Raw genomic sequence first — 16,611 nt, forward strand, 5'->3', positions numbered from 1 at the left:
AACCATCTACATCCACAATCCACAGGTAATCGTAAACGTAGCAGCGTTTTAAAAAGTCAGCGTAATACGAAACGATACGGCCAGATACATTCGGCAATCTCGCCAGACCAGCAAATGCTCTACATGTCATGGGAAAACGCCAAACTACTACCAAAATGCACAGCATCGAATTTAGCGCCATCTCAAGTGAACGGAAACACCAACTGTAGATCCCTAGTTCGCATAACCTAGCTACAACTTGTAGCTCAACATAGAGTATAGAGCTTGAAGAGTGGCTACCCAAGTTCCACGGATCTATTTGCGCAAAATGTGTTGTTCAATGTTATACTCGTGGAATTTATGGAGAGATAACGACGCACTTTAACATATTCTAATAAAAAAAATAGGAAGAAATTGATAAGAAACATTGAATTCCCTGAAAAGCTTTAATTTGAAACAAGCATAGTCTAAGATCGCAACTTATAGTGTACAATGCTCGAAATAACCTTTTCGACTGCAGATAAGAGTTTTCCAACAAAGGAAAGTACTTGAGCAACAATGTCCTGATTTTCCCCTCCCCCCAGGATGCCCAATAGCAAAGGCGAGGCAAAAAAAAACCAATGCGGGGATTATCCGACAGCATCTTAACTCCGACAGCTGTGCAGGGCATTTAAGATTCGCATCGATTGCAGGTCGTTCCCAGGTAAGATCTTGTGTATATCCCAATTTCTTGGCACTGTTGTTGTTGGAGGTTCTGCTGTTGCGGCGAATTCGGAAACGCTCAGGTAACGATCGCCGCTCTCTCACCTGGCTATATATACTTGGGTGTGTGTGGGCAATGCTGCCATATAAGCACACAAGATCTCGGCATTTGTATCTGTATCTGTATCCGTGTGTGTGTGTGTGTGTGTAACCGTGCCCGCATCTGTAGCTGTATCTGTGTCTGTGAGCCGAGCCGAGACGAGCCTGCGTGGGCCATGGATTGTCTTTTGGCAAAAAGATTTCTGTTCGAGCGTTGTCAACATTGTTAGGGCAGATCCGAGACCGAGATCTCGGTGGCCTCTTCTTCACCTGTTCCCAGCCCACAAGAAATCGGGGTTTTTACGCCTGCGCCATGTGCTCTGCGGGATCGGGATGGAATCGGGCCAAAAGGACACTGTTTCGGCAGGTAAATCCGAAACGTTTTGACCTTTCCACTTTGCCATAACAGTAATACAAAAGGTGCACTTGGAAAAGCGCAACCAACTCCATGAGCCGCATTTGAATCTCGAATCCCACGCTGTGACTCTCGAGATGCGTTGCATTGTCTTGCTCGGCGCTTTGTTTCAGACCATGAAAATACATTTAAATTGAAAAGCGTTTCCAAGCGTTTCCAAGCGTTTTAGAAAGGGGAAAAGCGCCGCGCTTCGATACTCAGCCATAATCAAACATATTAATAGCAGTCTGTCCCATGCCAGAAGACCTCAATCAAAGATCCACTGCCCAACCCGTACAGAATCATCTGTCAAAATCGAAGAGCATGCAACTGACAGCCGAACATCGAGTTGAGAACGATCTCAGAACACAGAAACTCAGAACTCTGAAACCACTTCAGGGCACTCCGCCACTCCGCCACTCCGCCACTCTGCCACAGCGAACCTCAGGTAAACGCCGCTCAAAAGGTGTAAGATGCCGAGATTCCAAGATGCCCCGACCCACACTCATAAACATTTGATCGAGCGTACAAAATGCCATGCGAAGAGAAATGTTTTTTAACTCCCCCACTCCAGTGCACTCCAGCACTCCATCTGTCTATGATCTCTCCTCTGGTTTTCCCAATTTCAAAAGAAAGCCTCGAGAACCAGGCCCTTGAAGCGATTCCTGGCCGCTCTACAGGTTGTCGGAATCGTCGGAATCATTGGAATCATCGTGATCATCACCATCGATGTCTGGCGAGTCGACGTCGAGGCGTTACTTTCAAGTGCCACGCAGATTAAGAGCAACAAAAGATCGGCTCAGGAGGCGCTCAAGTGTCTCGGGATGAGAGGGATGCTCCAGCCCATAGGGCGCAACGAATTTGCTGCATTATGGAGTGTTGCACATTGGCACATGGAACACACAAGTACATATGTACCTACAGCGCATTATCTCGACTTGGAATTTTTGTACTTGCGAAGTTATTATAAAAGTGCATGTTGAATAAAAAATAAAGAGTTCATTTGAAATATTTTGTGCCAGGCTATATTTATGGGCCATACAAATATTTAAGAGCCAACGATTGGACACTAGCTTCATCGTTAGTCTAAAAATACAACAACTTACAGCTATTTCTAGAATACAATGTGATTAAATAACCATTAGCATGTTTGAAAGAGAGCCCTAAAAGCGGTGAAATGTTTGCAAAACAAGTTATTTAAGCACAATGAAAACGGAACTATGCCAATTCATGCCCTTAACTATTAGCTTAACCACTTGGCCAACTTTAGCGCGTGCCAGCCCTAACACCTGAAAGCGCGTAATTGGATTACCAGTTTTTTCGGCCCTTTGGCATGGCCAGGAAGTCCGTCGATACAGATGATAGATCGATCAGATTCAGATTCAGACTCCGTCTGGGGCTGTGCTTCATCAGCATTCAACTTGTCACACGGCTGTGAAAAGCTGCTTAGAATTAAAGCTAATTGCCGGGGCCCCAACGTGATGCGGCACATTTGACTTGGCTGGGATGGCATGGAGCATGGAGCATGGATTCCTACTATTCAGCCCGGCTAATTGGTCATAAGATCGAGCGCGGTCTTAACTCAACTTTAACCCCCAGCCAAATGGCAAAAGGCAGGCGTGCAGATACGCAGAAACTTTGACTTCATCTCATCGTTTTAGCATAAAGAGGTTTTTGTTTTTTGTTTCTGGCTTTTTTTAACTGATTTTTTTATTGATTGTCGCAGTCGTCTGCTGTGTGTTGGTGCACGACTCACGTTTCAAAAAAAAACACAAAAACAAGCTGGGTAAAATAAGAAATACAAAATACAAAGAGTGCCTCGCCGTCTCTTGGGCCGATTTCGAGTTTTTTGAGCTTAGCGCTGTATTCCGCGTATTTTTATTTCGCCGTTCGCTTTTCGTTCCTTTTAATGTCTTTGTAAACATAATTGCAACAACTCCAATAACAGATTGTTTGCGCGACTTTAATCGCTTTGTCGTGAAGTGTGAAATATGAGCGTCCAAGTCGCTGGGGAGCTTTCGGCGGATCTCCATCTACGTCGCGATCTGCGGCACTTCGCGGTCCCCAGTACTCCCAGTACTCCCAGTACTGCCGCCCGACCTATAAATACCCACAAAAATATTTTGTCGAGTCTGTCCCGCCGCCCATAATATTTGCAATGTTGGCTTGTGCCGCTAAATGTAAATTATGGTGGCCGGCTACATTGTGGGGCGGCCATTTTGGCAGCGGACGGCAACAAGTTCAATTAGCGCATCGGTTCGATTTGCTAAAATTTAATCCGGGCATAAAGCACGAAGTGAATGCCAATGCCACTGCCACTCCGGCCAGATAAGCAGAGTCACCACCTCCGGAGAATCGAGAATCGGAGAATCGGGGAAAGAGAGAATCGGGCGGCAATAAGCCGAGAATCTGGGAAACGGACGTTTTAGCCACGCACACGTGTGCTCCACACAGAAAAACTGCATATAACATCCATACTTATATTTCAATTTCAGTACTTCATGTTTCATTGGTAAGAAAACATAGACATCGAAGGCGCGCTCAGAATTCCATATAATAACGAATGTACAGATAAGAGTCAGTGGGAAACCATCCAGCCAATGAAGCCCAGTATTTCGCTCAGTGTGAGAGAAGGCCCTTTGCCTTTGGACCTTGGAGTGCAGGGCGCCCGTCGACAACAGCATGTTGCAACAACACTCGACAGCGGCAACCTGTGGAGCCTGCGTGCCATTAGCCATGGAGCATGAAACAAAAGCCGAGCCAGCCAAGATGGAGCACTCAGGAGGAATCGGATCGGAGTGGAATGGAGTGAAGTGAAGTGGAGTGGAGTGGAGTGGAGTGGAGTGGTGTGGAGTGGAGGGCTGCCACAATGCATTTGCGATAAATGGCAGGCTTGCAGGCTTGCAGGCATGGAAGGCCCTTAAAAGCCAGCGACAACAGCGACGAAGAAGTGAAAGATTTGCGCAGTGAGATAGCTCATTTTGGATCTGAGCCGGGCCTGGGCCAGTTCTTCGTTTGTTACCTTGGCTAATCGGCGGCTATGTAAGATGGTTGTTGTACGTGCGGCGACACAGTCGCAGCTTCAGCCCAAAGTCAAGACCACGAACGTGCTGTTGCTGTTGCTGTTGCTTTTGCTGTTGCTGCTCGATGTTGACACCAGCAACAACAGCAGCAACATCAGTCCTCGGTCCTCAGCCAAAGCCAAAGCCTCAGTCGACCACAGCCGCATTCCGAAATGTAAGGATTCCTGCAGCTCCAGAGGCCGCCCCACTGGCAGCAGCAGCGGCAAGGTCAATAAATCCAGAAATCCAGAAATCCAGATCCACTCCCGATTAGTGATGGCTAGGGTATTACTACCCATGCCCAGCTACGCGGATGAAAGCCCATAACTATTGGCATATACGGTAGGAAGGGTCTTCACCCTTTCCTCACAAAATACCAGAATGTTTGATTCTAACTTTTGGCAAAAGAATATTATTTTTCGAAAGCAAAGCCAAGGAAACAATTAGAAGCCATTCAGACGACATCGCAGCAGCATTTGTGTTGTGCGTAGCGTTAGAACAAAGCCATAAAATCGCAATTTATAAAACCAACGCTGAATTTTGCCTGCCTGTCACTAACTGAATCCAAACAAAGCACTCATAATTAGATGAAAATTAATTTCGTGCCTATCGCTTGAGTTCAAAGTGCGAACATTCCAAGACGAATATTCAAATTCCTGTGCTATTCATTTATTGCGGCTCATTTGCTTATTTCAAATGAAAATGATTAGTTCAGCGTTGTTTTTGTTGCTCATATTTCTGTGTGTTTTTCTGAGTGTGTGCAGTCAGATTTTCGAACTGGAACCGGTTGTGGCACCAGTTACCAAAGCTTCGACTTGGCCAGCGAGAAATCGGGAGAGCGATCGGAGTACGAGATGCTGGCAAGCCAAGCCAAACCCACACACCTACCCATCATACCTCTCCATGTGGGCACACGAATATCCGAAGAGTCGGCTGCTCAGCATCCACACATCGGAGGGGAAATAGGGGCAATTCTTGGAGATTGCGGGGCTACATTTCCCCTCCTTCGATCGCCAGCGAAATTCCTGCAAGCTTAATGTAGCGAGTATGGGGCCTTTATTATAATATTGGGAATAAAACTTAGCCATGCTATAATAAACAGACTAATCTAACAAAAGTGTATAAATGGAATGTATATAGTGTTCAGTAGAAATTAATAAAAATCATGGAAATGCCCATTTTGAGCGCCTTATCGCCTCGTATGCAAAAGAATAAAGTGTGAGGTCTGGATTGACAATCTCTTAGTACGGAAATCGACATGAAGATCGCCGCAGCTCTGATTATTCTGCTTAGTTCAATTGTATTTGGAAATGGGGAATTTTTGGAGCCGAACTGCGGAGTTTCGGTTTCGAGCAATGGTAATGTGATGCCTCTGATATTCAATGGTCGCCCGGCTGATATGTTTGGTAACCCATGGATGGCATTGATAGTAACCACAGAACCCAATGTATTAAGAATGTGTGGTGGATCCCTCATCACAAACCGTAAGTACTTAAGGTGATTGGAAAAGCATAAGTAAATGTAAACTCTTAAAAATATATATATTACCATTTACAGGGTTTGTTCTTAGTGCTGGGCACTGCACATATAATAGCCCCACGTGAGTAATACCCCATCTATCATGGAATCCTTAATCAGTGTCCTGTCCTCTCGTTAAAGAGACGTATACTTAGGTGAGTTCGACAGGTCAACCATCACGGATTGTTCCGATAAAGCCTGTATGCCGAATGCCATTAAAATCGCGGTCGACGCGTATCTAAAACACCCCAAGTATGTGCACTACAACCAAAACGACATAACTCTGTTCCGACTGATCACCCCGGTGCAATTCACTGGTAAGCTAGTCGCCATTCTCTAAGGGATATCAGCCAAAAATGAATCCTCCGCAGCCTACATAAAGCCAATCTGCCTGGTGACCGACAATGACGTCTTAAACTACATCACATATATGAATGTCACTGGATGGGGCATTACAGAAAACAGAGTGGCTAGCCAAGTCCTAATGACAACCACCCTTACCAAAATGGATCGCTCCTACTGCTCGCACGCGTATGGCTACCAAGTGGATGAGTCTCACATTTGTGCCTGGGACTACACCTCAAGCGCGTGCCCAGGAGATTCGGGGGGCCCTTTATTTGCTAAAGTTCGAATTAGTGGTTTAGATCGAGTCGTTCAGCTCGGCATAGTCAGTTATGGGAGCGAGCAATGTCGCGGAATGGGGGTCTATACCAACGTTTTCTACTATATGAACTGGATCAAGGATGCCATACGAGTTGGAACTCCCAACACCATAAATAATAGTGCTGCAGCTTGGAAATAGCGAGTATTTGTTGATTTCAAATAAAATTCTTAAAGGCAAAAATAAAATTCTTGTGCTCTCCCAAGAGCTTGTTTCCTATACTCGTACCTAGTGATACGCGCTCTTCCCTTCGGCCTTATCACAAATCCACAAACATCGAACAGCTCCCAGTTGCGAGCTTCGAACAGCTCAGCATCAGTATGCTTGCACTGCTGGAATATGAGAAACACTGAAATCTTGGTACTGGCCGTGCCTTTGGCTGCCTGCTCAGTAGTTGTGATGGGTGCGGTAGGGGACAGCCTGCTGGAGCAACCGTGTGGCACTGTGCCGATTCGCAAATTCAAAATTGTCGGAGGTCACGACGCCCACGTAGCCAGCACTCCTTGGATGGCCATGGTCACGGGGCAAGCGGGTTTCCTTTGCGGGGGCTCACTGATCGCAAGTCGTAAGTTCCTAAGCAAATCGTAAGTGGAGCAAAACTAGCTATTGATTTTCAGGCTTCATACTGACGGCTGCACATTGTGTGGGTAACAAAAAACTGTGAGTATACAGAAAATCCTTAGATGCAATCTACCACTTTGCCAACTTAACAGAAAGGTCCGCCTTGGCGTACTCGACCAAGAAGCAGAAGCACAGGAGTTCGATGTTGATGGCATGTTTCTCCATACTGGTAGTGAGCTTGGCAAACACGATATAGCTCTGTTAAGACTGGCCAAGCCAGTGCAATATGATGGTAATGAGCGAGGCGACCTAGAAATATTTGCTTAATAACGCATTGTCTGCCAGATAATATCAGTCCGATTTGCTTGCTTCTGGACCCGCTGTTTAAGGACTTGGATGAGCACATTGTCAAGTTCAGAACCTACGGCTGGGGCCAAACCCAATCTAAGGACTCCAGTCGCATGCTCCAGAAAACCTCGCTCTTCAACCTCCGCCGAACTGAGTGCACGAAGCAGTTTCCGTACCAGGAAATCGATCGGAGTCATATCTGCGCGGAACGGGCTGGTGCCAGCACTTGTAGTGGCGATTCCGGTGGTCCTCTGACCGCCATCGTCACCTATGGTCATGTCCCAACGGTGTTCCAGTTTGGAGTCACAAGCTACGGTGCTGAAAACTGCTCCAAAGCCACTGTCTTCACCAACGTAATGGCCCATTTGGAGTGGATCGTTAATACCGTTCGCGTATCAGGGAATTTCTAATGTCAAACCTTTGAAGAATCGAAAGCGAACTAAAGTTGAGCTAATAAATCCGGAGAAAATCAGCGCTTTGTTATTACTTACTTATTTTACGATATATTTATAAAACAAACCCTTTATGTACAAATCATTTTATAAATACTTTGAATCGCGTTGATACCCTCGCATATAACAATGAGTAAGCTTACTTTCTTATTTAGTAATGCAAGAACCAGATAAGGATTGCTCTGGCGACAAATGTATTAAAACAATGTGCAGACCATGCTAAACATCATTGAGTTCAAAATGAATTGGCTGCAGGTTTGCTTCATTCTCGCGCTGTGTTCTTACGGATCGCTGGCCGAGGAATTGCTGGATATGAACTGTGTTAAAATACCAGTGGGCATCAAGGAGCGAATTTTTAATGGTCAAACTGCTGACATAAAGTCTCATCCATGGATGGCACAGATACTCACTCAGGGAAATCATCGCTGTGGAGGCTCGCTGATAAGTTCTCGTAGGTATTTCAAGTAACCAGTGTGAATCTGGAGTAACCGAGGTGATTTCCAGAATTTGTTCTGACAGCAGCGCACTGCAAAAGCCTACATCGTATGTAAGTAGCCACAAACACCTTTCAGTTCGCATTTACTTTCACTTCCACTATAAAGGAAAGTGCGTTTGGGTGGATATGATGGGACCCCGTCCAGTTGCACTTGTTCAAGCAACTACTGTTCACCATTAAGTGGAGAATTTGATGTGAAGAGGATATATGTGCCCGATTCCTACACGAGCTACCACGAATTTGACATTGCCCTGCTGCAGCTGGCAGAGTCGGTAATTTATAATGGTAAGCATACAACTTATAACTCATGCACAGCTTATTATGAGTTAAGATCACTTACGGAATCCTCTTCCCCAGCTCACATTAGGCCGATCTGTGTGCTGCAAACTTCGAACAAGAACAAGCAACAGCGATTCCTGAACTACGTCCCCATGTTCAATGTGACCGGCTGGGGAAAAACAGAATCGGGTCTCCCGAGCACAACACTCCTGTCTGCCAGCTTATACCATCTCGACCGCAGATACTGTTTGCTCAACTTTAACTGGCAAATAGGTTGGCCACACATCTGTGCTGGCCATTCGCAATCCTCCGCGTGCACCGGAGATTCGGGCGGTCCGTTGAGTGCGGAGATGACCTTTTCGGAATGGAAACGCCCTATTTTGTTCGGAATAGTCAGTTATGGGGCTCATGATTGTCGTGAAGCTAGCGTTTTCACGAATGTTTTGCATTACTCTACGTGGATTAGCCAAATAGTCCGCACACACACATCCGCTCAAAAGTCTACAGTTTTCTCTGACCACTTCCAAATTCAAGGCAAAAATAATTTTTGTAATTTTAAATATACATTTATTTAGAAGTGCTCCAATGCAATACAATCAGGTCCCGAGAAGTCAATCATATAATTCCTGGAACTAGTACATATGTATGTACATACAACGAATGACTTGGAAGTAACGATAAGCTTTTCTGCGATATGCATTAATAAATGGCGTTGGCATTTGAATTTTCAGTCAGTTTGTGATTTACTACAGATGCATATCATGGGAGCTGGAGCTGTGCAGCTTCTTCTTTTAATAATCCTGGCTTTCCTAAAGGTACATAGCCAGCCCCATTTACTGGACCCTCAGTGCGCTATGGCCAGATCTGATCAGGGACAATATCGGGTGATCTACGGCAAGTCCGCAGACTTGTTTTCCAATCCCTGGATGGTGATCATCATCAAGGGCGGGATGATGACGTGCGGCGGGTCGCTCATCACGCCACGTATGTATGATTTTCAGGAATTATGAATTATGAATAACTTGTGATTTTTCAGGATACGTTCTGACCGCTGCGCATTGCAATAGCGAACCCAAAAGTCAATTGTAAGTGTCCTCGGAGTAAGCTGATTGGTTAATTGTTTACATCTTCCGATTTAGAACAGTGCGCTTGGGTGAGTACGACGTTAATCAGCCCATCGATTGCACGAGCTATGGCTGCATTTCCCGGCCCAAGGAGATCAATGTGACCAAAATATATGTCCCCCATCAATATTTAAGCTTCCGCAAAAATGACATAGCTTTGCTCAGGCTGGAGACGGTAGTTCAGTATGGAGGTAAGCTGGCGCACGCTACATACGCATTTAATCGAACAATCTGCCCACTCAGACCACATTAGATCGATCTGCTTGCTTATGGGAACCTACAACTGGGCGTCGGGCATACTGAAAAATGTAAAAAAGTTCAACACCACCGGATGGGGTCGCACGGAATCCCACACAAGCAGTGCTGTCCTGCAGCAAATAACCATGACGCACCACAGCCACAGCTACTGCGCCCAGTTTTTTGGCAAGCAATTAGACAGCAGCACCCACATTTGCACGGCCAGCAGCACGGGCTCCACTTGCATGGGCGATTCGGGAGGACCCCTAACTGCGAGGATGCATTTTGGGTCGGAAAAGAGGGTGGTACTCTTCGGAGTGGTCAGTTACGGGCTAATTGACTGCAGTGGACCCACTGTCTTCACGAACGTGATTCCCTTTGCGAATTGGATCGAGACTACAACCAAAAGAAATTAACTTGAAATAAGCGATTATATACTTTTCTGCACATGTAAGCAGGTCCACAGTGATGTATTGAACCTTACGAATGCTCTTAATAAACCGTCATCTTAAATATGGAATGAAAAGCACATACACTAGTACATAAAGGCATGTATGTATATAGTCGTATGTGCAGGAATGATAAGGCATAAGTCGTTTTCTCTGGCATAAAGTCAGAGCCCACTAACATAATTCAGTTGATCAGCTCGCTTCGTACGCCATGTGCTGGATTTTGCTGTTGGGGTGCCTCTGTTCGTGGCACCACCATGCGACTGCACAATTTCTGGAGCCCAACTGCGGATTTCTGTCGCCGAAGGCACTCCAAAACGAGAAGCATCAGGCGCACATATCGGAGAGTCCTTGGATGGCTTACTTGCACCGCTCTGGCGAATTAGTATGTGGCGGAACTCTCATAAACCATCGTAAGCATGCACCACACGAACGTAGTCCTTAGCTTACGAGCCACATTTCCCAAAGGGTTCATCCTGACAGCCGCACACTGCATAAGCGAGGTGGACAGCTTGTAGGTATTCTATGAATCCATTCAAAATCAACTGAAACGCAGTCTGTTCACAGGACTGTGCGACTGGGCGAGTACAACAGCCTAACTAGTGTTGACTGCGACGGCTCCGATTGCAATCCACCTTCGGAAGATTTTCAAGTAGAGCTGTCCTTCAGGCATCGGGGCTACTCCAAAATCAATAGGATCCACGACATTGGCCTTCTCCGACTGGCCAAGTCGGTGCGCTATAAAGGTTTCAGATACACATATGTATAGAGTGCAGTTCAACATCTTACTTCCATAGTTCACATCAAGCCGATATGCCTGATTACAAATACTACGCTTCAGGCGCAGATTGGAAGGCTCCACAGGCTGGTCGTCACTGGCTGGGGCCGCAGCGCAGCTCAATATACGAACCACATCGTCAAGTCCATTCGGGTAACCAGAGAGCCTTGGAGTGTGTGCAGCAAAACATACTTGAAGACCCGCCCCTGGACTCAGATCTGCGTGAGCCACCAATCCGGAGAGGCGTGCAGTGGCGACTCCGGAGGACCCATGGGCCACGCGGTTCGCCACAACGGCCGAGTGGTCTTCGTGCAGGTCGGAATTGTCAGCTATGGCAACTCAAAGTGCCTCAGCCCCAGTGTATTCACACATGTGATGCCATATATCAATTGGATCGTGTGGGCCGTTGAGCACTACTAACTTTTGAGGAATGTACTCTATACCCAAGCTCAAATATCAACATATTTTTCAGCAAAGAACGAACATTAAATAAGTCAATTTTAAACTCATGCGAACAACTTTCATTTCATTTTAAGCTGTGCCCTTAAAAAAATGTAGTGCGACCTCTGACGGCTGCTTAAGGAACATCGTTCTGCTGCCTTCTCTTTGTTCCGTTTGTTGGCGCTCAATTCTTACATTTTACACTTTTCTTACACATTCATTTGTAGCGACACCTAGTGTATATAACGTACACACCACAGATTTAGCCAAGGCTCGAACCAACTACTGCCTTTGGTGAATTTCGTTATTTCTTACAAAGAAAAATGTTCATGTATCCCAAAAGTATACTTTAAATTTTAACAGATAATTTTTACATTAGTGGTGTCAAATAAATGGTGTAAAAAATCTGTAACTAAAAGATAAAAAGGGAAAATAATATTTAAGAAATATGTAATCTGTAAACTAGTTTTTTTCTTACTTCCAGTATACATATAACATGTGTTTGTATGATTCCCCCGCTAAGCCATGTTTTTAATACCTAAGCAAAAAATATTCGCATAAAAGCTGATAATTTGATGGGTATTTTGGGTATATAGAAGTAAGAGCTATAGGCTGAGATATAAAGTATATAACATATGATGTATTTGTATGATTCCCCTGCTAGGCTAACACGTTGTGGAACACCTTTGAAACAGAGGGCAAACTGCGATTAGCGATCGATTCATGAGCATTATTCATGTTCGGCGTACAAAGGTGAGCCCTTGTGGCCGTCGATTCGCGCCGCATTGTGAAATCACAATCACGAGCCGAAATTGAATGCTTGTGCGCGTGTGCTGGCCGTGCAAGTCCAGTGCCCACTGTGCTGGCTCTGGCTTGTCGGCGTTCGATGTGCCAGTTATGCGGCGGTCGCACAATGGTCGTCGCAGCAAATAAACTAGTACGGAACACCATTAACCCCCGTGTGCCACTGCTGCACGTCCACAGGTCACACTGTTCTGCAGTGACTCCCTAACTTCGGAGCTGCGTTGGCGTTGGCGCAAGCGCACTCACTTGGATCGAGGGACTGGTGGGGGAAAGAACCGCCGGCAGCCTGGTGGGCAACCAGGCGTTAAGTTTTTCCAACCTGGTATTTTGGTCTGTGCTTTGTTTTGCTTGCTGTTTTCTGCCGTCCCGCGGGTCAAAGGGCGGGGTAACTCGAACTCCCTTTTGTCGGGCAATGCGCATGCGTGTCGGTGTCGCCACCACCGAGCCAACGAACTAAAAGGGGTAGCGGGGGTGTACGTAAAGTGGGATGTTGGCCTTTTGTCCAATATCGCCGAGTGCAACAATTGGCTGCCAGCTGGGTATCTGTTGCACTCACAAATGGGCACTGAGATAAACGAACTACCAACTTCTATGTTCTGAGGTTATGATCTATAGAATCATCGAACAAATGTAAAGTAAACTCCTGCTCCAGAGATTTCAAGCGAGTGAAAGTCCACTGAGACAGAAGGCTGGACAATACGATGCCGTTCAAGCCTAATTAATAATTTTTTCCTGTGCAATTACCGCGAGCCGTTCTTGCCATAAAACACCTCATGCATAACTTTGGTATCCCCCGATTCGTCGCCACGACAACGGAGAGCAGCGTTTTGGCCCGGCCAAAACAATTGTGCCACGGCGTTCCGCTGCCTGCGCTGCCTCAACCGGCGTTGCAGCTTAAAGTTGAATGCTGCATTTGATTACGATACTGCGGCGATTGCCACAGCGGCCTTAATGAATTTCCAATTGTTTGGCATTTTATTCTCGTTTGGGATTCTTTTTTGTACCGATTGTTTTCTATCTTTTTTTCGGACGCTCATTCAATGCATTCGAACTAAGCTTCGTCACGAGCCCAGCTGCCTAATTGCCTTACAAACCTTTAATTGTCAGCTCACGAATGCATAGAGACCCAGATTGGACATCTGCAGCGAACTCACCTGCAATGATGAAAAGATAGATGATAGTGATTAGCTGATAGTTTTTAGGTCTCTGTCTTTAGCCGCCGAGGCTCATCAAGTCTTAAATACTTTTCGTATAAAATAATTCATGATTCTAACATTTTTCTGCCAAGCAACTTGCTCACCATTCCGAGTTACTGAAGATTGCAGAAGCGAGTGTTCGATTGATACCCACGGCAATTGCAAAACGCTGACAAGTTTGCTTGTTGGCCGATTGCTGGCTTTCCCAGCACTTGCAACACTTTCGCTTCCCAGAGAGTTTCCGCAACCCAACTCCGCCCACCCTCCCCCTCTTTCCATCCGACTTTCAATTCACACGCTGTGCGCCCAAACGCGAAAAAGTTCTCACGACACTGAAAAAAGCCAGAAAAAAGATGCAGCCAGATGAGCTGATCCCCACTCCCTTTTCGCACTCGCACTCGCACTCACACTCACACTCACTTTTTGTGCCAGAATCATCGCTGCATTTGCCCCAAAGCACAAGTTGCACAGTTGCACAGTTGCACAGCTCGGTGGCAATGTCAAGAATAAGTTGTGGCACATCTTGACATATGCGGTCGAGAACCCAGTTCCAGATGCTAATTGTGGGTTAGCAGCACTTCGGTTTTTGCGATTTGTGCCAATTTGTTTTGGTCTTGTTTACCACAACGAGAAATACTGAAATACTGATGCAAAGGTCAATGCCACAGTTTGACAAATGAATTTCAAAGCGAAACGAGATCGCTGCCACCGCAGTGAGTAAGCCAATTGAAATTTCATAATTTCTTGGAATCCAATTGTGGAGGCAATAAAAACACTATTCCTACGTAAGAAACTGGAGCAAAGGGAACATTACTGCCTGGAAAAGTGGGAGAAGCGCGTACAAAGATCTTAAGATGATAGTTATAGCAAAACTCATTTAAATGTTATTTGTTTAGAGCAACAAGCTAAAGGTTTTCCCTATGTTTCGCCAAACCTCTTCGCCATTGAGCTAACTTCTTTCCCAATACTATTGGGATCCAGTTGCTTGGCTTGTTTCCAAGTTATAATCCCAACCTTTCGAGAACCGTATCTCCATCTCGGCAATTCGATTGTGCTCTAAACGCTTTCCGAATTCCCACAATTTCGGCATCCGCTTCGCAGCGGCAATCGCTCTCATATGCAAATGCCCACCTGACGGCGAGGGAAACAAAGGGTTGACCCACAGTGAACTTCGTTGAAACTTCAGAGTGAGGGGCCATCTTCTCACATTATAAATCATACGAGCCCGAATTCGAATTCGAATCCGGCGGAGTCAAAGGGGCCGAATGTTAATTAAGTGCTAACTGCAGATTCTCAAAATCGTGCCTTCACATCATGATTTGATGGGCAATAAAAATGTGTAAATCTATGGCGAGTTCGTAGGCGGATGCTGGGCATATTGAGGCACAGATGAAATGGCAGGCTAGCAAATGTTTATTTGCACTTTGCACTGTTGTCACCAATGCATGGCTATGCTCCACTAGAGGGAGCTATGTACATCACACATACATATGTAAGTGACCGTATCAGTTGGCTTGCGCAATTGAATGTTTGTCGGGCGGAGCGACTGGATGGGTGGGATCGCCTTGGATCACCTCAACTACCACGCTCCGCATTGGTGAACAAAGTCCGTAATCTGGCTTATCACGCCTCTGGCTGCTCTGGTTGGCACTGGTGGCTCTGGCCGGCAGCTATCTGTCCGTAGAGCATGGGTCATGTCAAAAGCTATCGCAGCTGCACGGGAATTCAATAAAGGTCCACATCGCTGAGCTGCACGGTTTTGGGGCAGCAAGTCGGACACCGAGCTTCGCTGTGCCAGCGGAATTTCAGTGGTGTAATAACAAAAAGTACAGCGGAATCGAGGACGACAACCGAACGAACAACGCTGGCGACAACAAGCCTGCTCGATTCCAGCGAATGAAAATAAATAAAAAGCCAAAGAATATATATTAAACACACACTGCGGCGGCAGCAGAAAAAATAATAATTGAAAAACAAATGGAAAACGAGCGAGAGACACACACGAGCACTAAAGCTGAAATAAAATATGAAATGTTGGCAATTAATGAACGGAATGAACAGAATGAACAGAAAAGCAAGGGAGCTGTGGAAAATAATGAAAAAATGAAAAAGTGAGCTTGCGCCATGACCGATCCGACTACCGATACCAGACGCCTCTGACTCCAACTGGGTGACCACTGGGCTTGGCCACGGCCCAGTGACTTCTGCCGGAGTCTTCTGCTCTGCACATGTGCACTGAGGGAAATTGCTGGCCTAGAACCACGCACATCCGGAGCTCAGTACTCCAAGTAGTATGTGAAGTTAACTTCTGCAGTATGAAGCTAGCTTGATGTTGGGTTTATTCATACCATTAGAAGATCTTTAGTTCGATCTGCATTTTGTTCAAACAAGTATTTGGTATAAAGCGCTTATTTCGTGAATTTTTGCGCTGTGAAATAGACTTTTGTTCTAGGCGTAGAGAGCTGGGGATTTCAATCAAACCATGTGCGGATCGTTAGCTCCGCAGACTCAGCCCGTGGCAGCTGGCGGAGGAGGAATAGTTGGCCGCGGAGGAGGAGGAGGAGGAGGAGGAGGAGGAGGAGCAACTGGACGCGATGCAGATGCCCGATTGCGGCATGGCAACTCAAGTTGGCAAACAAGGCATTACTGCGATGCTCGGATCCCGGCTCCTGGTCGCTTTAATTAAAGCGAAGACAAAGGGTAAACACTGAGTGGCAGCCAAGCAGCCAAGCAGCCAAGCAGTTAGGCAGCCAGGCTGCGGCCAGGAATGGAGTGATCAACTGGCTCGGTTTGGTCAGTAGGATGCCACTTGGCAATTGATCACAATTATGTCGCTGCAGCAGCGCCATATTGGGGCCTTGAGTGGCCCCCGCCTTATTGGGCATCTTGGAAAATTCACATCATTTCCAGCTGGCAATTCGGTCAAAGAGTGCAAAAAGCCAACTACATCCAGCATACAGCCAGCAGTGGTGAAAGTTTCCAACTGGCACTCCAAACTCCACTCGCCATCGACGCGTTCAGTTGGGGCATA

The 16,611-nt window shown here is 46.1% G+C and overlaps 5 protein-coding genes across 5 annotated transcripts; all 5 read left to right on the forward strand.

The window, feature by feature from the left end:
• The first annotated feature begins 704 nt into the window (after positions 1-704).
• On the forward strand, positions 705-6,556 carry LOC6548066 (serine protease grass). Its single transcript, XM_001975032.3, has 5 exons — positions 705-764; positions 5,482-5,720; positions 5,794-5,836; positions 5,896-6,071; positions 6,126-6,556. The coding sequence occupies exons 2-5, from the start codon at positions 5,495-5,497 to the stop codon at positions 6,554-6,556; spliced, it is 876 nt and encodes a 291-aa protein (XP_001975068.3). The 5' UTR covers positions 705-764; positions 5,482-5,494.
• A 115-nt stretch (positions 6,557-6,671) lies between these two features.
• Positions 6,672-7,791, forward strand: LOC6548065 (serine protease easter). The gene is made up of 4 exons (XM_001975031.3): positions 6,672-6,980; positions 7,033-7,075; positions 7,129-7,268; positions 7,322-7,791. The coding sequence occupies exons 1-4, from the start codon at positions 6,755-6,757 to the stop codon at positions 7,732-7,734; spliced, it is 822 nt and encodes a 273-aa protein (XP_001975067.2). The 5' UTR covers positions 6,672-6,754; the 3' UTR covers positions 7,735-7,791.
• Positions 7,792-7,817: 26 nt separating this feature from the next.
• On the forward strand, positions 7,818-9,238 carry LOC6548064 (chymotrypsin-like protease CTRL-1). The gene is made up of 4 exons (XM_026981296.1): positions 7,818-8,227; positions 8,281-8,323; positions 8,379-8,557; positions 8,630-9,238. The coding sequence occupies exons 1-4, from the start codon at positions 7,993-7,995 to the stop codon at positions 9,124-9,126; spliced, it is 954 nt and encodes a 317-aa protein (XP_026837097.1). The 5' UTR covers positions 7,818-7,992; the 3' UTR covers positions 9,127-9,238.
• A 46-nt stretch (positions 9,239-9,284) lies between these two features.
• LOC6548063 (chymotrypsin-like protease CTRL-1) lies at positions 9,285-10,345 on the forward strand. Its single transcript, XM_001975029.2, has 4 exons — positions 9,285-9,535; positions 9,588-9,636; positions 9,691-9,866; positions 9,919-10,345. The coding sequence occupies exons 1-4, from the start codon at positions 9,304-9,306 to the stop codon at positions 10,326-10,328; spliced, it is 867 nt and encodes a 288-aa protein (XP_001975065.2). The 5' UTR covers positions 9,285-9,303; the 3' UTR covers positions 10,329-10,345.
• Positions 10,346-10,560: 215 nt separating this feature from the next.
• On the forward strand, positions 10,561-11,617 carry LOC6548062 (melanization protease 1). The gene is made up of 4 exons (XM_001975028.2): positions 10,561-10,774; positions 10,830-10,875; positions 10,929-11,107; positions 11,159-11,617. The coding sequence occupies exons 1-4, from the start codon at positions 10,573-10,575 to the stop codon at positions 11,557-11,559; spliced, it is 828 nt and encodes a 275-aa protein (XP_001975064.1). The 5' UTR covers positions 10,561-10,572; the 3' UTR covers positions 11,560-11,617.
• The last annotated feature ends 4,994 nt before the right edge of the window (positions 11,618-16,611 follow it).

This window comes from Drosophila erecta, unplaced genomic scaffold, assembly GCF_003286155.1.
Source record: "Drosophila erecta strain 14021-0224.00,06,07 unplaced genomic scaffold, DereRS2 tig00000092-arrow-pilon, whole genome shotgun sequence".
Lineage (NCBI taxonomy): Eukaryota > Metazoa > Arthropoda > Insecta > Diptera > Drosophilidae > Drosophila > Drosophila erecta.